The following is a 22600-nucleotide window of genomic DNA, read 5'->3' as shown; positions in this document are numbered from 1 at the left end:
ACATACATACATAAATACACGATAAATGTTATAAAACAAAAAGATTATACACATGTTTGTTCATAAATTAACGTGACTTTATTTGATCGTTATATCTATCTTATAATAAAAATAACTTTACAATTTGATTCGTTATATATACTTTACAATAAAATTAACTTTACAATATGACGTATTACATTAAATTACGTCAATTTGTATTTTTAATTTTATGTAATTCTTTTGTAATTAAAGTATTTTTCTAAATGCATTAAATAACTTAACCCACAAGAACCTTATTATTTTTAACCCATATTAACTAATTGACTAATTATTTTAAGATAATTAACAAATCAATTGATTATATATATTTTTTGTTTCTAGTAAGCAACCATAAGCGTAGGCTTACCCCATAATTTCGGAGGCTTGGGCCAAAATCCAATTTGTAGGGTTCAACCGTTCAAAGTAGACCCAGACGGGCCCACAAATATCTTCAAAAAAACGGACGCCTGCGATCGAGCGTGGAGGCCCTCGCAATAATTTCGGTTCCCAATCTCTATATATTTCACTTCTCACAAGATCCCCAAACTAGTGCTAGTTCTTTGAGGTACCGTGCGAGTGGTTTTACAAAGAGCTGTCGTTAGGTTTGGGAGAAAAATGGCGTTGCCAAAGGCCAAGGAGATCGTTGCGTCCAATCCTGTCGTTGTTTTCAGGTCTTTCTATTTCTTTCTCTCACTTTGCTTATATATGAAATCATTTTCTTCTAATTTGAGGGTTATAGAGATTTGGATGTTGATATCGTGGTGACAGCAAGTCGTACTGTCCGTTCTGCGTGACCGTGAAGCAGCTTTTGACTCAATTGGGCACCACTTTCAAGGCCATTGAGTTGGACACTGAAAGTGAGATCAAATCGCTCTCTCTCTATATATATATAGTTTTGACTCTAATGGTTTGCGCCGTTTAATTTCTTGGAGAAAGCACTACCGCTTTATTAAGGCGTTGGAACTGAAATTCATGATTTGGCTGTTTTGTATGAATTTGAGGAATTGAAATATGATTTAAAAGTTTCATTGAAGCAGAAGCAAAAAGATTTGATTTCTAACTGCAGTTGATTATGGAATCAAATCCAACTCTTTACATGCAGTAGTTTTGTATATCCGACTCCCCTTAATTTCCTTTTTCACATATAACGACAATCGTTTGCTCTGTCTGCTTTGATGTGATTGGGTTTGGTTGCATGTATTACAAATTTTTTTTAATATGTAAAAGGAAAATGTATTACAAATAAACATATGGTTATGCAATATTAGCTAGCATACTTTTAGCCTCGTCTATCTTGCTTTAAAAGCATTTTTTTTCTATGCCTTTGAAGTGTGTATATGCGTAAAAAGTAATGAACATATCTGATTCTCATGGTGTTGTCAAGATCTAGTGGTGTGGGTTTACTATGATGCTTTGATTCTTAAAATATTGTTTGTTGTTGTGTTATTCTACTTGCAAGCCAGTGTGGAGGGATACATCTTGCACACTGCTTACATGGCAAGATTTGATTTGCAAGAGATTGGTTTTTAAACTTCTCTTGCAAATCAAATTATGCCAAGCCAACAGTGGGGAGGGTAATCCTATACACCAGCTTGCAAATAGAATCTTTCTTTGTTATTTCGTTGGAATTAGGTCCATCTAGATTTTGTACAGAAATTCCGTGTTAAATGCTTAAAAAAATCCTAATAATTATTCTTAGCCAAGTATTGTTTATAATTTTACCTTAAGTTGATGTATAGATGACAAAATCCAAATAAATTGATAAAAAATGATGGTTAGGATTTTGAGAATTCCACGTTGGAGTTATCTCAGTTAGGAAACTTAGATGATTATGATCCACTTAATTTGTTACTTACAAACCGCACCGTTGTAAAACTGTGTTGAAGGTGATGGCAGTGAGATACAATCAGCTCTAGCAGAGTGGACTGGACAGAAGACTGTGCCCAATGTATTCATCGGCGGGAACCAAATTGGTGGCTGTGACAGTAGGATATTGATACCTTAACACAAAGCTATAAGCTTCCTAGTATCGCATTTATATTTGTATAAATTTAAGTCATGCATGTTTGTTTTGGAGTTTATGCTTATATGTTCCCTTCTATTGTTTCAGAAACGACAGCCTTACACAAGGAGGGCAAGCTGATTCCCCTGCTGACAGAAGCTGGAGCTCTTCCTAAGTCTTCTGCATAAAGTTCCATGGATCATGAGTGAAGTTTGTGTGTGTCGTGAGTAAAGTATAAATAAGTGTCCAGTTTTATGATGTTTGTCTAATCTGTCCCAACTTTTTCAAAAACTTAAATAACATGGGACTCGTATTTTTCTGTGATTGTTGGTATGCCCAATAGGAAGATATGCATTATGCAGTTGCTTATAGGGTTTAAGGTATCTTGTTTCTCGTTTTAGGAATTGATCATTCCTGTGCGTGCCCAAACTCAGTTCTGTGTTTATGTGTTGTTGTACTCGTGGGTTTCTTTTATATGAAAAACTATTTAGGTAATTCGGGAGTACGATGACGTCGTAGTTCTATTCCATAATGCGATGTTGTGTCATTAAAATTGTTTATATACGTACTGTTTTAATGACATGTCATCTTGTAATAAGATTGGAATATCACTGCATAATGTTATAAACTATCTTGAATTGTATGACCACATTTAGCTAGCCGTCAAAATGTATAGTGCTAGTCGTCAAATGCATAGTGTATAGTGCTAGCATAGTGAGCTAGCCGTCAAAAGCATAGTCCCCTTTGTACTCCTATATATATCGTTGAATCCTTTAAGGAATTCATAAGTTTGATAACAGATTAATAAAAAAATCTCCTCTCATTCTCTCTTAACCTCTCTGAGCTCTCTCTCTATCTTTGAATTTCTTTCTCTATTTTCATGATTTTATAACACGTTATCAACATGAATGCGATTTTTTTCTCCACCGCCTACCAGGCCAACACCCACCTATGCCAGAGCACCCGTGGTGTTCTCCCGTGGTGTCTTCTTCACCAACTCTTACTGTCGGAAGCAAGATCATCTCGCGTTTATCTATCTCCTGGTGTGCAAGTGTAGTTGATCCATATGGGCGCACCGACAAGTTTCCAAACTCTTTGACTGAGAAGTAAGGCACGCCCCACCACCTCCTTCAAACAGTCCTTGGTTTCAAACGGTCGGTTCACTCCATTTTTGGACAAACAGAGGAGCTCGAGAGTAGTCCTCGTCGATGTCTACTTTCTTTTCGATATTCACGCTGTATTCAGAGGAGATCCGGGAAGCATGATCTAGTATCGCTTCGGTGATCCATCTCTGGCATAGACTACAATCACAAGAGGGCAGTAGTTCACTCGCTCGAGTTGGTAGCGCACCTCCAAAACCTGCCGCTGCAGAAGATCGCAGAAGCCATGTCATCCTCACCATGGTGATCTCGCCTGATCGGCTCAGCACCGACGCTGCCAGTTTAGTCAGGGACGTGTTTCTGCTATCCTCGTTGTGTTGCAACCAAGCTTTTCTCCTCGATTTTCCTCTCTGTCTCTAGCTGCTCCAACTGCAAACACATTTTTAGTACGCGGTCTTCTACAATTCTAGATCAACACCAGATCTGAGGTGTCTGGTTACATGGGTAAAGATCAACTGGGTAAAGCTTTAGAGGGATCTGATTCTTTACTGACCAGGGAGCAGTACGTGTACATGGTGAAACTCGCGGAGCAAGCCGGGCTTGGAACCACGTGACCCGAGGAGCGCTCTGCAATGGTCTATAGAGACAGACTTTATGTTGTGTACGATGATATCCAGTACACTTGGAGAGAGATGCTTGAACGGCACACCAGACTCGCTTATGCTATATCCCAGCTAGGAATTTCTAGCTCCTGGATGAAGAATCTTAACCTCCTGATCTCTTTAGAAAGCAGCGAAGATGAAGAAGCCAGACAAATTACCGATGAAAGCTTGTCCATGATTCTTTTCATTTTTTCGGTGAATCTACCTCTATGCTATAGGTGAGGTCAGCACTCGGTAGCTTGACACCTACCCAAAGAGACAAAAGTTGGAAAATAAAGTCCGCTTGTCATAAAAGTCATAAAGCCCCTCTTGTCGTTTAGAGGAAAAGGAAGCATCTTTGGATAAAGAAAAAAAAAACAACTAATCAAATCCATAGTGCTTTCAATGCATTATCTTTACAATAAAAAAATAATACTAATAAAATAAAATAAAATAAAATAAAATAAAAAGAAAAGGTTGGTGCTTATGGGGAATGAATCTGAATCACGTGATTTTGGATTTGGTAAGTGATTAAGATTATTATTGTAATAATAGTTGACTGGTTTCCTCTTTATAAGAGATAAAGGTAAATTTTTATGATTAGCTTGACATGTTTGACTAATAATTTTAGTTTTACAGACAAGAGCTATGTACTGTGATATTTTTCAATCTTACTAATTTTTACAGTGCACGAAGGTTTAGATGATACTGAAGATAGTAATCTTCTATTTCAAGTAAGTTTTTCAATATATCATTTGAAATCTTTAAAGTAAATATTGGTGAATTAAAATTTCCATAATTTACATATCAATTATATCTGTGAATAATTTTATTCACATAGTTCAGATACAAGTTTTATTTATTCTTTTTGTACTTGTTATGAATTATTGATGATATAATTTATCTTAGAATGGAAATAGAGCATCCCTGAAGGATCGCTCTAAATCAATAATTTTATTGAGTACCTCATAGTTTAAATGAGTGATACGTGTACCAAAAACTCATTATGATTTATGCACCTGAAATTGCATAATTGAAATTGTGGAAAGAATATATATTTAAATGAACGTCTCGAATATGCTCCTGAAGTAGTAATATCGAGTATGCTCCTGCAATATGAAACGCAAACGTTCACAATATATTCAAATTTAAATCTGGTCTTTCAGTGACTGGACAAAATAATGAGTTTTTGATAAGAATCATTAGTCACGTCTTACTAGATCTACATCATTCCCTGAAGTGAATGATAATGAATTTATATCATTCTATTCCCTGAAGTGAAAAGAATGATGCGTTTCATTCAAAGAAACTAAGAGATTGAACGTGATAATAAATATCTTTTCAAGTCAAAAGCTCGTATTGGAAAAGCTATAAGCTTTTTTTTTGAGATGATATTATACAATTATTGAATCAAATATTATGATGCATCAAAAAGTGATATGATTCAAAATATTTGTATAATTTATGGTTATCTTGATCATTCAAAATCAATTATGATAAGTCGAATGATTTTCATATGGACGTCCATAAAAGAACCAGAAGATTCTTTTACTATAAAGTCTTACCACCAGAAGTGGAAAGAAAAATTTGCTTGAAGCAAATAAGATGAAATTATTCGACGTTATCTTAATTATCATATGTGAATCAGAAGTTTAGATGATAATTAAATTTTGGATGCAATAAGATAAAAATGTCTCATATTCTAGCTGCTAAAATCCCAGCGAGGATTGAAATTCCTGTAGGACAATTAAGAAATTCAGCAGTCTAAAAACATGTATAAAGACATGTGAGACTTATCAATACAAAAGATAGAGTATCTCAAAAGAGAAAGGCACAAATAATTTGGTGCTCCTGAAGAGGCCATACCCACAGAACAAGCAATAAAGTCCATCCAAATTTTCTGTATAAAATTCTCCTATATAAACTTTTGAAGAGTATAAATCTCCTGAAGAGTGCCTCCTGAAGAGGCTTTTCATGAAAATGTCTTCCCTTGAAGAGGGACAGGTACCTGAAAATAACGAGATCTCGTTACATTTCATGAATAATTGAGAAATTATGGATAAAAATAAAATCGTTGTCGACAACATATTTCCATATGAGATGGCAATTGACATTACCAGAAGTAATGATGAAAGTGAATCAAGAACCGTCGAAGAATATGACTTAAAATATTGGCCAAAATTGAAAGAAACAATTCCTGCAGAATTGATTCACTAATAAAATATGATGCATTGAGACTTATAATCCAACCACCTAAAGAGGTGATGCTTGTTGAATGTCAGTGGGTATTTATGAAAAGAAATAAAAATGTGATATATAAATCACGAGTCAGTTTCTCAATTCCTGCAAAATTGATATCACTAAGTAAAATGTGATAAATATGGACTTGAAGTCCAAACACCTAAAGAGGTGATTTTTGTTAAATATCAGTGGATATTTATATACATAATATAAAAAGCCTGAAGTTTTTAATATAAAAATGTGATATAGGAATCACAAGTTAGTTTCTCGAAGAAACAATATTGATATGATTTTAAAGTAGTTGAAATCATATTGAGATTTTTATTAGCTTAAAAGTTACCGAGAGTTTGGATATGCATGATTAACTGTATATTTATATGGATCATTGGATCATGATATATATATGAAAATCCCTGAAGGATAGAAAATGTCTGAAATTTCTAATATGAATACATCTAGAAATATGTATTCTATCAAGTTTCAAAGATCCTTATATGATCTAAAGCAATACAAACGCAAATGGAAACAAGCTATTATTGCAGTTTATATATATGATTTAAATATCATTGAGGCTCCAGAAGAGCTCATGAAAACCGCACATATTTGAAATATAAATCTGAAACTCTTGCGGCTTCAAGGGGAAGATGGATGATATTATTAGTTTTGAAATACCATCTTTTAAATACAATTAGTATTTCAGATTCATATTATGGGTTTGATAAGAAGTGTGCATTATTAAAGAAGAAATAAAAGGAAGCACACAGAATATCTACCAGATGATAGATACACAAATATAAATATTTGTGAAATATTATTTTATTATCTTGAAGAAAAAATTATAGAAATTTAAGGCACTTTGCCTCATTCTTCAAACGCTCTTGTTCTTCAAGAATTTACATGGCATCCCTATATAAATGGGTGGGCAATCGAAAAGAAGATTTAAGCAAGAATTTTAAATTCTTATTCTCTTACTTTATTGCTCCTATCTTCATGTTGGACTCCAGAAGAAGTCGCTGAAGTATAACAATATTCTCGTGGAGATTGTCAACTCCACAAGTTCTGGATTGCAGTCGCTGAGAAAATGCGACAATGGATGATGAGTATCAGGTACCGAGACTCACAAGCTCATAGATAGCTTCATTATCTGACCTATGAGTCAGATCATTATATTACATGATAGCACCTGTGGTAGAAGCAGGAACAGCTGATGAATGAGGTGCAGAATACCTCATATATTGACCCTGAGAAAATTGCTGAGCCATTGCAGAGAGAGATTGTAGGATAAGAATGCAGAAAGAGATTGTAGAGTAAAAATGCAATATGATTACAGAAAAGTGAAGAAGATGAGATGCGAATGAGGATGAGCTGAATATCTCTTTTATAGAGAAAATTATGATACAGCATCTCTCGTGAAGCAAGAGAAAAGAGACGAAATATAGTTTCATAGTTCTGCGGGGCCTGACAGCACGCTTAACACCTACAGAAGAGTTGAAAATCAGCGGTGCCTATCTGATCTTAAAAGCCTGGCCACCGTTTTTATTAAAAAATGAGGTTAGCGGTTTAATGTTAATGAATTCTCCACTAACTGTGTTATTTACAAGAACTCCAGAAGAGTACAACTCCAGAAGAGTAGTGATGAGTAGAAAGATCCAGTTGTGATTATTTTGTCAACATGAATCAAGTCCACAGTTAGTTGGATGTACAGATGCAAGTTATCTTTCAGATACACACAAGAAGATCATTGCAATTCATGAGAAGAAAGTTGAAATTGATATCAAGAAGGTACAGTCAAGTGATAACCTAGCAGATTTATTCACAAAAGAATTACCAACTGCAACATTTAAGAAAATTGTGCGGAACATTGGAATGTGAAGATTTGAAGACCTGTTATCATACACTTTTCAGGGGAAGTAATGTCTTGAAGACTTGTGCTGATTGTACTCTTTTTCCTTCGCTAAGGTTTTATCCCACTGGGTTTTCCTTTATAAGGTTTTAATGAGGCAATCCTAAAGCACTCGGCGATACACATGAATACTGTACTCTTTTTCCTTCGCCATTGATTTTTTCTCACAGGGTTTTTCCTTGGCAAGGTTTTAACGAGGCATATTCTTTAAATATGGTCATCCAAATGGGAAGTGTTATAAACTATCTTGAATTGTATGACCACATTTAGCTAGCCGTCAAAATGCATAGTACTAGTCGTCAAATGCATAGTGCATAGTGCTAGCATAGTGAACTAACCGTCAAAAGCATAGTCCCCTTTGTACTCCTATATATATCGTTGAATCCTTTAATGAATTCATAAGTTTGATAACAGATTAATAAAAGAATCTCTTCTCATTCTCTCTTAACCTCTCTGAGCTCTCTCTCTATCTTTGAATTTCTTTCTCTATTTTCATGATTTTATAACACATAATAATTAATCCTTTTGGATTGTGGTTATTAGGTGGATCTTTTTTCATTCTGACTTTCTGACAAATTTTGGATTAGGGAAGTCATGCTTACTACAACAAGAGGCTTTTATATTATGTGGGGAGCGTCCTGCATTCGTGTGGATTTATGTTAATGGCCAAATCATTTCCGAGACCCACACCTTGAGTTTTGGGTATATCCTCCATTGCATGTATATGAGCATGGAATTGACTGATATGGGATACCGGAAATGAAGGATAAGAAACTTTTACTGTACAATCCCAATGAACAGCCTCATTAATGCACAGCATAACAATCAAAATAAATAAATTGAGGTGTGGACAGAGCATTCGAAATTCCAAAGGACTTGGATTTGTTGAGTTCAAGAAAGAAAAGATTTCAATTTTTAACTGGGCTAATGAAATTAGAGATGATTATGAACTTCGGCTCCATGCATGTTATAGATCTATTTTTTTGGGAAAAACTACAGGCACTACTTTTTTTCAATTGTATCAGAAAATATAAAAGATTGACAAGGTGTTCCTATACCATCAAAACTTGGCCCGCAACCCGATCCATGCAAACATGATTTTGGGCCGACCTGACCTGGGCTGTCACTTAGGGTGGGCCAACCTGACCCGATCTGTGCAGCCACTCAAGTTATTTTGATTCGAAACTTGAAAAATTACACATTTGGTCTACGTCTGTCCATTAAAATTGAAAAAAGTAACACATTTGTAATGACCAACTTATATTTGAGGATGACAATTTTCAAAACTTTGTGATTTAAGGTAGAAATTATCCAAATATGCAATTTGAAAAAAACTAATAATTCAAATGTAAAACCAAAAAAACTCTTCTTTTAATTTCAACCAACCAAACAATCAATCCTAAATTTTATTTGCAATTTTTTAATTCCAAATTATTTGAGTCATGATACTTTATACAGGGCCGGAATTATAGAGTCGGTAGACCCAAATGGCTTTTAAATGGACCTTAATAAATGACACTCTCCAAAGTCCCGCAGCTGGAGGCCCATCCAAAACCCCGTCTACGCACGAAAACCCTAAATTCACATCCACCAGCTCCCATATAAAACTTCCCATCTCCTTTCTCTCAAACATCACCACCAGACCGCAACCATGCAGATCTTCGTGAAAACCCTAACGGGGAAGACCATAACCCTAGAGGTCGAGTCCTCGGATACCATCGACAATGTCAAGGCCAAGATCCAAGATAAGGAGGGCATCCCGCCGGATCAACAGCGCCTCATCTTCGCTGGGAAACAGCTCGAGGATGGCCGAACTTTAGCCGACTACAACATCCAGAAGGAGTCTACTCTCCATCTCGTACTTCGTCTAAGGGGAGGGGCCAAAAAGCGCAAGAAGAAGACCTACACGAAGCCCAAGAAGATCAAGCACAAGAAGAAGAAGGTCAAGCTCGCTGTGCTCCAGTTCTACAAGGTGGATGACTCTGGGAAGGTCCAGAGGCTGAGAAAGGAATGCCCCAATGCGGAGTGTGGGGCGGGGACCTTCATGGCTAACCATTTTGATAGACACTACTGTGGCAAGTGTGGGTTGACCTATGTTTACCAGAAGGCTGGTGGTGATTAGGAAATAATTAAGTTTCGAGTTTATTGGCCACCCTTCCGGTCGCTTTGTTTATGTTTCGACGTTTTTTGAGCCGGTAATTTTGGTTTTCTAGACTACTGCATGTGATAGTTTATATATGTTTTGAATTTATGGATATCTGGATTTGATGCAATTGAATACTTCATTTACTTAATTGAGGTTCAAGTAATATGCTTGATTGGATTTAGTAAGATATGATTTTTATTTAGAAGATTATAAATATTAATTTAGACTCGCTGAATTATGCAATTTCAGAGGCGATTGCAATTTCTGTTTTGATCAGGGGGCGATATTTGTTCCGTGCATAATCTGTTGTGGGGGTTTTGATCATCGAATTTGCAATAAATTGAATTATATGGATGCTCTGAATTGAATATTTTTGTAGGACTGAGCAATAAGTATGGTTTCCTTTTCTTTATAAGTAATTTGAAATTTTATTGAGAAAAACAAAAGACATAGCCCCACTATACTGGACTTTACAGGCTCCCTTTGCTATTGTGGGGTAGTTAAGAACAAGTTTCAGGGATTTCGTTAGTTTGTCATTAATCACTCCTCTACATAGACAAGATTAGCTACTTTCTTGGGGGAAGTGAAACTGTGAAGCATGCAGTCGATAAGTAATAAATTCGTGACTTTGCCCTCCTCCCTATTCACCCTGCTCTTATTGGGAAGGATTAGCTATTTGAGTTTGACCTCCTTGGCAGGTATTCGCCTGTTAATATGTGTGTACATTAAGAAGGTAAAGGTTCAGTGTCACAAGGCTGATTCGAAATACCCTTCTTTAGTTGTTTGCGAGCACCTTTATTTAGCTGTAGTGTTTGTATACTTAAAGAGCGTCTTAAAATGTGTTGAACCCTCGGTTGAGTTGTCTGTGAAACTGTTTTTTTTTTTTTTTGGCCGTTAAATAGTCAGGCATGAGATGTATAGATTTTGAATCAAGATTTACTAGAGTTTTCTGGGTTGCTCTGACACATACCTCATTCACCTTGTTGTGAGGACGTGCTTTAAGATGGTTCTTACAGATTGTTTCTGCTTTTAGTAAATTAGTAGTAGTACCCTTGGGGGTTTGCTCAATTAGTAAAGGCTTTGGGCTTGGGTGAATGCTTTCCCACATCTAAGGTTCAAATTTTCCTTCGATGCAAACAACCTCTAGGGTCATCGGACTGGCGGATATTCTCCTTGAATTACTTGAACTAGAAACACATTGTCTAGTTCCTGGACATCCTGTACCAATAAAAATAATAATAAAAAAAAAGTAGTCATGACTGGACCATACGGGCAAGAGATGCTGCAGTGAAATTTATTTTTGTTCGGTGGTGATTATTTATTTGTTGGCATCGATTTCTGCTACCATTTCTTAGTTGCTATCCAGCCATATTTTCTGGTGTTGTATCCCAATGATGATATCAGCAATCATCTAAACCAGATAATGATATGTACCTGCGGCTTGTAGGCAGCTGCTCTGGTATTTGCATGCGTGCTATACTACATTTATGCATTCTTACGTGATGCCGGATGACACTTATCTGAGTTCTGGGAAAAAAATTGAATTGGTGACCAATTTGGCAAACAAATTACGGGCCCCTTTAATTCCATTAAAAAATTCAAGCGAAGATGTGTTATTCATTCGATTCGAACTTGATTAACTGTTGTTTTCTGCTAGGGATGGATTTTATTCTGCGTTTTCTGTTAAGATTGCTTTGCTATTAGATTATTGCGAAGGACCAAGCTACCATGCTGTTACCGTTGAGCGTGCTGTTCAGGACAAATTTTTTTTTTATTATTTTTTTTCCTCTTTTTTTATTTTCATATTTTTTTAATATATTTAAATATTTTTAAAAAACAAAAAAATACATCAATACATTAAAAATTACTTTTTTAATCATTAAATAAAAATAAAAAATAATTTTTCTAACTGCACTGTACACCTGAGTGGCCAAACTAACTTTTTTCTATTGCAAATGCACGCATGGAAATTAACAAATCTTAAATGAAAATACATTCGATTTCATTCCGTTAATAGAATTAAAAGGGTTTCTGCTTCCTAGCACAATCTGTTGGGGGTTAAAAGGAAAAATCTAGTTGCAAGTATAATTGCGTATTAATATGTACATTAATTTAATGTGATTAGTTAAAAAGTAAATTTTATTAAAAACAATGTTAATTTAAATTTTAAATATGAAAGAATCAGTATTGATACGCAGATTAGTATGCGATTTTATTTATACGTAGTAAAACTCAGGTTTAAATGAAGAGAGGGTCCAACAACAACAAGGTTTGATTAGACATAAAGTTGGAGTACAATACATAAACATAAATAAGAGGCAACAAGCTGTTTCTTCTTAGGCTCGGAGGGATTGCTCAAGAGAATGAGAGAATTAAGTTCGGTACTGAGAATTTTTAAATAAAAATTTTAAGTTTTAAGATAAAATAATATTATTATTGTTTTGAGATTTAGAAAAATTTAAAAAAAAGTTAAATTATTTATTATATTTTATATAAAAATTTGATAAAATTATAATAATGAGATGATAATTTTAAGTTTGAAATGAAAATTTTTAATGGCCGACCCAAATATTAAAGACACTTGAGATTACTCCTCGAAAGTTGAGGGATTGTAGAGTTTAATGAGAATAGAGAATTTGTATGCAAAGCACCTATAGTGAATCATTCATAGATAAAATCTAGCCGAAGTTTGGCTAAAACACACCTCATAACAAACTTGACGGGGGAGAAAAATGGGAAAGGGGAAACCGTCCCTGGTGGGAGAAAAGAGAGAAAAAAGCCAGCCTACTTATTAGAAGCGACGTCATTTTTCTCTACTATTGGGCTTTTCTATGGGCCTGGCTAAGATTGGGCCTAGGCGTTACATGAAGACTAGTTGATAGTTGAAAATAATATATTTTTCATTTCATTTTAAATATTCCAGATTGCAATGCAATTTCTTAGCTCTCAAAGAAAGAAACCAACATTTCATAGCCATAGGAGTTACCAAAAGGATTGAAGAAGTTATGAGCATCTCTATAGAGTACAAACATCGATGGTTTGGGTCATTTCATTTATTACTCTATTCTGTGTTCAAAACATATGGTGAAAATATATTATATTTTGTATTTAACGGATTCTCATACATAAAAGTCTACTTTATTTTGTATTTGGTCGGTTCCTATTGGTAGAAGAATGCTAAGCTTTGCTTTTACCATTGTACTGATTTATGGGTTAAATGTACTGCTTTGCATTTTGTTTTTTTGAGAAATATCGAGTGAGTTGTACACGAAATCACAAATGGTCTAATATTCTCTTTGTTTTCTCTGTCATTGTTACCGGCAAGTGTTTGTGTATAGGAAAAATATAGTTGCAAGCATAATTATGCACTAATCTATATACCAATATGATGTGATTGGTCAAAAAGTAGATTTTATTGAAAATAATGTTAATTTAAATTTTAAATATAAATAAATCAGTATTAGTACATAGATTAGTGCGCGACTGTGCTTGTATGTAGCAAAACTCTTGTGTATATAACTAAAAAAAAAGCTAAAGCTATGTTTGAATGTTAAACTGAACTGAGTTGAGTTAAATTTTTTATAAATAGTAATAAGTTGAATTACTGGAGTGAGTTATGTACGACTCATCTAAAATGAGTTTAAATGTATTTGAATGTTAAGATGAGTTTAATACTATTTATGAAAAATTGAAAAAAGTTATGGGCCCCACTTATAAAGATGTGTTGAGTTGAAAAAGGTTGTAGATCCCATGTGTAAGAAAGTTTTGAGTTGAGATGAGTTTAGTAATTTAAAAATTGAGTGGTTGAATATTAGACTCAGTTTAAAATTAGACTGAATTAAGTTAAATTCAACAACCAAACGAGAATTTTCTATATTCTCAGCTTGCCTATCATGCATCTCTAATGAGAATGGACTAATAACTCACCAAGATGCCTATTTCACAAATATTTAAATAATAATGATTTTTTAATGGAATCTACAAATGAGATCAATTAATGAACATCAATTATCTCCAGGTAGTGATAGACTTACTATTCTATTACTATCCATTTACTACTTATAAAGGATTTGAAATTTGTTATTTTCTTATTATTTTCTTTTAAGTATTTTTTTAACATCCTTAATCACTAAGAAAAAATTAAAAAAATATAAAATTTTATTAATAATCACTTCCTTAATCATTAAGTAAAACAAAAAATTAAAAAAAATCAAATACAAAAAAATAGTAAATGAGTAGTAGGATGGTTATAACTATATCATTTTCCTTATTTCCATTCCAAGTTAAGGTTATTGAGGTTGAACCTACTCGATGAAAATTACGAAATACGTATAAATTCTAGTAACGAGGAATATTATTTAATACTTGTGGAAGGATGACTTGAAGTTTCATTGAATTTAAAGATTTTGTTATTTAATGTTTATGAAAAGTGGATAGTTAAAGTGAATTATCAAATCAAATTTTAGCTAAAGAGTAGCTAGTTCACTACTAATACTGTCACTCACATGTATAATGAATTTTAAACGCAAGACCCGACGTGAACATATGCATCAATGTTGAACTGCGTAAATAATTATGATTTTTTTCTTTATTTCCAGCTATTAATAACTAAGCATGTCATAAATGAGCACTTCAAGAACACCACTGCCAAAAACACAAGACGAGAAGAGAGGGTCATCAAACCAAACCATAGGGAATTTCTTTGAGTTCATTTTAAAAAATATAGGAGAAACAGACATAGGCTAGCTAGCAACTATTACATTTTTTTTTTTTAAAGCACTATTATAGTTAAGTCAAGAATAAGGGTAATGACACATTCTGTACTAGGGGTGCTACCCGCATCATGCGGGGCTGGTGCACCCCTTCCCCGCACCTCGCCCCCGCATGATGCGGGGGATGAATATTTCATCCGCACCCCGCCCCCGTGAGGCGAGGGCGGAGCCCCCCGCTCCGGTGCCGGGGGGGCAGGGCAAACACCCCATCCGCCCCGCCTCCCGCCCACTTCAAGAATCTTATATTTCAATGGGCTTAAAAAAAATTTTGTGTCTAAAAATATTATTTTTAGACCCAAATTATTATATAATTAAATCTTAAATTAAAATTTATATATATAATAATAATTTAAAAACTAATAACATAAAAATTATGTTATTAATTTTTAAATTTGTTAAACTTGTTCACAAGAATCACAAGAGAATGAGACTTGTTCATCACAAGCTTGCATATGCCATGGGCACCCTAGGCCTCATTTATATAGAACTCTAAGGCCATACAAGAGTCTTACTTGAGCAATGTGGGACTTAACAGATTCTTGTGAACAAGTTTAATAAATTGTAATATATTATATATATACAATTTGTAAAATAAAAATATATATTTATAAATATAAAATATATATATTTATAAATATAAATATAAAATGCGGGGCGGGGGAAAAGTGGGGCGGGGTTGAGCCCTGCCCGCCCCCCGCCCCCGCTTAGTGTTTTTCATGCGGGGCGGGGTCTCCCGCCCCGGCATGTGTGGTGCGGGGTACCCCGTCCGCCCATGCGGAGGCGGGGCGGACGGGGGCGGGGTAGCGGGAGGCGGGCCCCCGCTGCCCACCCCTATTCTGTACTTCTTTACGATCGAGAAATTACTTCATGTTCTTGAAATGAGAATACATTGTAATTGTATCAAGATGAATGACATTTATTTATAATTTCTTAATGATATAACTCGATATAATAATTATGATATCCAATATATATTTCCAATAGAAAATGATACTTTGACTGACAAACGTGACTAAAAAGGTTTCAGGCCGTCTGGGTGCGTTCGGTCTAAATAAATAGTCGGCGGGTCCAAGTGTCCAAGACCAAATCGGATTCGTTTTCCCAGAGTCCAACTCCATGCATATATCAGCCAGTCCACGCCTATATATATTTGCCATATATTAGCAACTTTGATTACCATTCAATTATAGTCTCCGAAAGTACTTGAGCAAGAATCAAAAAAAGTAAGATAAGGAAGAGAAGAAGAAGAAGAAGAAGATTAACTCGAAGGATTAATTTGCAGGAAGATCTTAGTCAAGAACATGGATTCGCCTCTTTGCGCTAATGGTTGTGGCTTTTATGGATTCAAGGATAAACAAAACCTGTGCTCCAAGTGCTACAAAGATTTTCAAGCACAAGAACTTTCCCAGGAAGCACCAGAAGTACCACTTGCAAAGAACATGGATCGCCTGCAGCTTGCTGTGAATGGTTGCTGTTTCCCGCTTGGAATGGAAGACAGAAGCAACCCGTGCTCAAATTGCTACAACGTCGACCTTCTCAAAGAAGCGCTTGCAGAGACAGTGATCGAAGCACCAGGCTTGGGGAATCCTGCAAAATCAGATGCTCAAACAGCCTTGGCTTCGGATATAACCGCCATTGTTAAGGATTCTTGGGGCGTGAGGAAGAAGAGGTGCAAGAGCTGCAACAAGAAAGTGGGGTTGACAGGGTTCGATTGCCGGTGTGGGAACGTGTTTTGTGGAATGCATAGATACCCAGAAGAGCATGCATGCACCGTGGATTTTAAGGCTATTGGAAGGGAAGTTTTGGCCCAGCAAAATCCGATTTGCAAGGCCGACAAGTTGCATGGGAGGGTTTAGAGCTAGAAGGCGAGCAAGTCCTGATTTATAATATAGGTGTTGGTTGGGACTTCAATATGCAGTATATGTATTTGAATTAGACTTCTTACTGTTTGCCGTCTCTACAACTATTCTTTCCTTTTTATTTTCTTTATCAGTATCTTTCCAATATTAAAGTTTCGTTTGGTTATTCGGATGAAACGTGATAGGATGAAAAATTTATTAATAGTAATGAAATAGTTTGTGAATAATAGTTAAATTATTTGAGTTAAAGATATTTTATGAAATTTTAAAAAATACGAGAAAATTAATCAAATAAAAATATCATAAAATTAAAATATTATTAGAAAATAAATGAACAAAAAAAAGTTTACATGGATGACCAGCGCGAACTAAATGTAGTGGAATTACTGTAGCAAAATAGCAAATTATGAAGATAAAGATATTGAAATATGCACTGGTTTTATAAACTTATATTATCTTATTAAGTCATATATATCATTATAAATAATAATTTTTTATAATACCTTAGTGATATAACTTGGTATAATAATTACGATAGCCAACATATATTAATTCCCTAGAGGAAAATGATCCTTCATGAACTAGTAAAAGTGACTAAATTGTGACCGAATCAAATTTTTAATTTTAATTTTAATTTTATTTATTTTTAACTTTTATTTGAATAACAATTGATATTTATAAATAGTTTTGTACTCAAATAAGAGTTAAAAAATAAGAAAATACTTTAGTCACAAATAAATTATATAAAATTAAATCCACAAACTGATATTATTTGATGCGATACGTCAGATTATAATTATTTTAATTATAAAATAGATTTAATAAATTTCATAAAATTACATTAATTTATAATTTATTTTGTATAATATATTTGTGAATGCAGTAGTTCTAAAAAAGTATTCTATCACTATTCGGTCACTGTGGAGTAATGTTTCTCCAATGAGAATCGCTCGCTTTCCCGATTATACTCGAAGTTTAACATGTTTCGTTTTTAATCCATCAACAATTTCAACCGTTCCCGACACCCAAAATTAAAACAAAAAGAAAGGTTTCCGTCTGGGTGTGTTGTGTCTAAATAAATAGTCGGCGGGTCCAAGTGTCTAAGACCAAATCGGATTCGGTTTCCCAGAGTCCAACTCCATGCATATATCAGCCAGTCCACGCCTATATATATTTGCCATATATTAGCAGCTTTGATTACCATTCAATTATAGTCTCCAAAAGTACTTGAGCAAGAATTAAAAAGAGTAAGATCAGGAAGAGGAAGAAGAAGAAGAAGATTAACTCGAAGGATTGATTTGCAGGAAGATCTTAATCAAGAACATGGATTCGCCTCTCTGCGCTAATGGTTGTGGCTTTTATGGATCCAAGGATAAACAAAACCTATGCTCCAAGTGCTACAAAGATTTTCAAGCACAAGAACTTTCCCAGGAAGCACCAGAAGTACTACTTGCTAAGAACATGGATCGCCTGCAGCTTGCTACGAATGGTTGCTGTTTCCGGCCGCTTGGAATGGAAGACAGAAGCAACCCGTGCTCAAATTGCTACAACGCCGACCTTCTCAAAGAAGCACTTGCAGAGACAGTGATCGAAGCACTAGGCTTGGGGAATCCTGCAAAATCAGATGCTCAAACATCCATGACTTCGGATATAGCCACCATTGTTAAGGGTTCTGGGGGCTTGAGGAAGAAGAGGTGCAAGAGCTGCAACAAGAAAGTGGGGTTGACAGGGTTCGATTGCCGGTGTGGGAGCGTGTTTTGTGGAATGCATAGATACCCAGAAGAGCATGCATGCACCGTGGATTTCAAGGCTATTGGAAGGGAAGTTTTGGCCCAGCAAAATCCGATTTGCAAGGCCGACAAGTTGCATGGGAGGGTTTAGAGCTGGAAGGCGAGCAAGTCCTGATTGATTTAGGTGTTAGTTGGGACTTCAATACGTATATGTAATGTTAGTTACAGTCATAAAATACACAAGTATCGAATAGTTATTTTGAAAAAGAATAGAATTTATTATTAAAAATATTATTTTTTTCATACGAGTCTCATATCTATTTATTTTTTTTAAAGTGATTGCACGATACTTGTACATTCATGACTACAACTATCATTTCTCCTTCACAATATTATTATTCTTGATTAAGTGAGCATTGAAATTATTGACAAAAACAGAATGAAAATAAATATTGGAGGGTATTGTTCTTCGCCTTTAAGTGTTATTTGTCTAATTAATCAGTATCTGTGAAAACAGGTTAATTATCTAGAATATAATAATACAAATTTAGGTACAATATAATCACGTGATGATCGGAATTGGCTGGTATCACAATTTCTAATTTTCTGTAAAAACTTGAGATGCGATAAAAATATGCAGTGGGGTTTGATTTGTTACGTTGGATTGACTTTTATATATATATATAATATACACACATACATACTAGGTCAAAGTAACGTATAAAACACATTTGCCTAGTTGATTCAATGTGATTTCTTGATATTAATTATTATTTAGTATTTAAATTACCTTCTATTTTAATTTATTTCATTGTTGGACTTTATTGTTTTATTTTTTTAATTTTTAGTTGTAGTGTTTTTATTTACCTTTTTCTATTTTTTTGTGTCTTTTTATTTTACTAGATGAAAGCAACGTGCAATGCACATTTGCTTAGTTTATAATTTTTTTGTTAATAACTAATTTTTTATTAATAAGGACATAATGTTTTTAGTTAATTAAATAACAATATAATGTTTATATAATTTAAAAATAATTATACGTTGTGATATATTATAAAAGAAGAGTATTAATAGAAGCTATAACATGATCCTATATATTATATCATTAGTTTTCAATTATAAACCAGTTCTTTCAAACCTAGTTGTACTAAAAAAATTCACCAAAAGCATGCTAGGATAGTAAAAACAAACTTTCTTATTGATGAGATTTAAAAGAAGGTTTAGTATATTCAATGCATGTTGACACCACGAACATACAACTCTAAATTATCATGCATAAAAAAACACCCAGAAGTCAAAAGGAATATATTCAGCCAAAAGGGAAAAATGTGGCACATCCAAAAAATTTGCCCCACACAGAAATCAGTTCAGTAGTATTATCGAAATATTGATTTAATGATGTAGTAATATAATTTCTATATAAATAGTTTGCTCTTTTTAAGAAGAGGTGTAATCCAATCCAAGTACAGTGGGTGAGGGTGCATACAAGAGAAAGCAACTCATTGGAGAGAGGGAAAAGGGTAAACAAAGAGCCAAAGATACTCTTGAGCCAAATTTCTATTTGATGTTTGGAATGTAATAGAATTGTTCAACACCGCATAAATGATGTTACTATATCAGTTTTGATTTCAAAGTTTAATATCTTGAGGCCACTTGAGTACTACGGGAAAGTCAAATGCTCCCAAATTCCTTTGAAACTGGCAGAAGTAGTTGAATTGTAAGATGTATAGAATGCTAATTAGACATTCTTCTTCATCATGTCAAATCGAGTAGCCTGAACCAAGCCCAACCACCCATAGTCAAAGAAATATGGAAAATAAATTACTAAATAAAATATGTGAAGATATGTTTGAAAGGCCAATTTGGAAGTAACTGCAGTACCGTCATAGCATAGTGCTGCAAGCATGGCATTGGAAAGTGAGGTGAAGACTCAACACTCAATCCTTATCCTTTGGAAAAGGGTAAAAGCTAAGAGACAAAGCAAACAATTATCGAATGACTGTAGAGAGAAAAGGGAAAATTTGCAAAAAAGTATTGAAAGCTAAGAGACAACCATAAATATTCTTGACAAAAAAATCTTATGCGTATAAAAATTTATTCAGCTATGTTGAAACCAAGATTTCAAGTTTTGTGTAATTATATATTTATACATGGATTTTGATGATAACAAATGAATTCAAAGAATAAAAAAGTCTCAAGCTCAAGTTGTCTACACAATGGAGTCAAGCACATCAAGGAAACAAGCATGAGCAAGAAGGGAACAAGTTCACATTAAAATTATAGAGTAATGTTGTAAATCTCTTCAAAATTCAAAATTAGGATTAATGCTCAAAATTAATATTTTATCATAAAGTATTAAAATACATTTTTCATATGTGCATGAATATTTTTGAAAATTAAATTTGAAAATTTTGAAAGATGATTGATTGTCATCTTTTACATGTGCATGCCTTGATTAAAGGGTTGAACTTTGAAAATATTAAAGATGATTGATTGTCATCTTTCACATGTGCATGTTTTATTTGAATATTTTCAAAAGTGATTGATACTTTTTTGGACTTATACAAAAGGTAGATGATTTTGTTTGAAAATTTTGAAAAGTAAAGTGTGTTCATTTTGTCATATGCAAAAAGTAAAAGATTAGGTTTGAATTTTTTGAAAAGGAAAGTGTGCTCATTTTGTCATATGCCAAAAGTAAAAGATTAGATTTGATTTTTTTAAAAAATGAATGATGTTATCTTTGACAATTGAAAAAGAAGAACCTTTTATTTGAATTTTTTGAAAAAGTGAATGATGTTGTCTTTGACATGTGAATCTTTTTAAATTTGAATATGAAATCTCATATGCCTATAAATAGATCATTTGAGAGCTTCACATTCACAACACCAAGAGCATACAACATTCATTCAAAACTTTCATTCTCTCTTCTCTAAGCATTGAGCCTTAATCCTTGTTCATTTTGAGAGATATAGTTTGCGTTGTATTGTTCTTATTTTACTCATTGAGGAGTGTTTTCTGATAACCTACCCACTATCAGCTCTTGTATCAGAAAAAGGGTGTGTATAACCCTTGTGTGTGTAGAAAGTATTCTACACGGGGAATAGTTGAATCACCACGTGTAAGGTGATTGCAAGTGTAGAGGGTGTTCTACACGGATCCTTTGTAGCAGTGTTGTTCAAAGATGTAATAGGTTTCTATCTCCACCTGAAGGAGATTGAATAGTGAATTTGGGAATTCTCAAGGGGTAGCTTGAGGCGAGGACGTAGGCAGTGAAGCCGAACCTCGTTAACATACTGAGTTTGCTTCTCTCTTACCCTTACTCTTTATATTTATTGTTATTTCATATTTTGTTTATATTTTATATTATATATTTGATTTATAATTGTTATTTTTTTAATACAACTCAATTCACCCCCCCTTGTGTTAGTCATCTAGGCAATAATTGGTATCAGAGCTAAGAGCTCTATTATAAGGCTAACTATCTTTTGAGTTAAGATCTTATGGCTAACATTTCACCTTCGTTTGGTGAAGGTCAATCTAGCAGCCGGCCTCCACTCTTTTGTGGAGATAATTACTCATTCTGGAAAGTTAGAATGAGAATATTCCTTCAGACTCAAGGTCGAGAAATCTGGAAATGTATTGTAAATGGACCTTATATTCCAACAAAAGTGGTTGATGGAGTAAAGGTCAAAAAGGAAGAAGAAGAGTTTGATCGTGAAGACGATAGACTTTATACTTTAAATTTAACTGCTATGAATTTATTATATAATGCTCTTAATGGAAATGAATTTAATAGAATAATGAATTGCGCTACGGTAAAAGAAATTTGGGATAATTTGGAAGTTACTTATGAAAGAACTTCGCAAGTCAAGGAATCAAAAATTTATATTCTTACTCATGAATATGAAATGTTTAAGATGAATGATGATGAATCTATTTCTAGTATGCACACTCGTTTTACTAACATCATAAACAGCTTGACAGCTCTTGGCAAAGTTTATTTCAAGATGGAGATAGTAAGAAAAATTCTCAACTCTCTACCAAAAAGCTAGGAATCAAAAGTGACAGCGATTCTTGAAGCTAGATACCTCAAGAAGCTCGAAGTCAATGAACTCATCGGGTCACTTATCACCCATGAGTACACATTGAAAAGAGGAGAAGAAGAAGGAAAGCCAAAGAAGAGCT

The 22600-nt window shown here is 34.2% G+C and overlaps 4 protein-coding genes across 4 annotated transcripts; all 4 read left to right on the top strand.

Annotated features, from left to right (window-relative positions):
* The first annotated feature begins 529 nt into the window (after positions 1-529).
* LOC122302609 (glutaredoxin-like) lies at positions 530-2518 on the top strand. Its single transcript, XM_043113943.1, has 4 exons — positions 530-692; positions 790-878; positions 1908-2006; positions 2132-2518. Exons 1-4 carry the CDS (start codon positions 637-639, stop codon positions 2209-2211), a joined length of 324 nt encoding a protein of 107 aa, XP_042969877.1. The 5' UTR covers positions 530-636; the 3' UTR covers positions 2212-2518.
* Positions 2519-9506: 6988 nt separating this feature from the next.
* On the top strand, positions 9507-10202 carry LOC122302608 (ubiquitin-40S ribosomal protein S27a). The gene has a single exon (XM_043113942.1). The coding sequence runs from the start codon at positions 9560-9562 to the stop codon at positions 10028-10030; it is 471 nt and encodes a 156-aa protein (XP_042969876.1). The 5' UTR covers positions 9507-9559; the 3' UTR covers positions 10031-10202.
* Positions 10203-16127: 5925 nt separating this feature from the next.
* On the top strand, positions 16128-16682 carry LOC122302198 (putative zinc finger A20 and AN1 domain-containing stress-associated protein 8). Its single transcript, XM_043113336.1, has one exon. The coding sequence runs from the start codon at positions 16128-16130 to the stop codon at positions 16680-16682; it is 555 nt and encodes a 184-aa protein (XP_042969270.1).
* Positions 16683-18008: 1326 nt separating this feature from the next.
* On the top strand, positions 18009-18566 carry LOC122302197 (zinc finger A20 and AN1 domain-containing stress-associated protein 5-like). Its single transcript, XM_043113335.1, has one exon. The coding sequence runs from the start codon at positions 18009-18011 to the stop codon at positions 18564-18566; it is 558 nt and encodes a 185-aa protein (XP_042969269.1).
* Positions 18567-22600: the final 4034 nt, after the last annotated feature.

Source organism: Carya illinoinensis, chromosome 3 (assembly GCF_018687715.1).
Source record: "Carya illinoinensis cultivar Pawnee chromosome 3, C.illinoinensisPawnee_v1, whole genome shotgun sequence".
Classification (NCBI taxonomy): Eukaryota; Viridiplantae; Streptophyta; class Magnoliopsida; order Fagales; family Juglandaceae; genus Carya; species Carya illinoinensis.
This window is presented reverse-complemented; position numbering and strand designations above follow the sequence as displayed.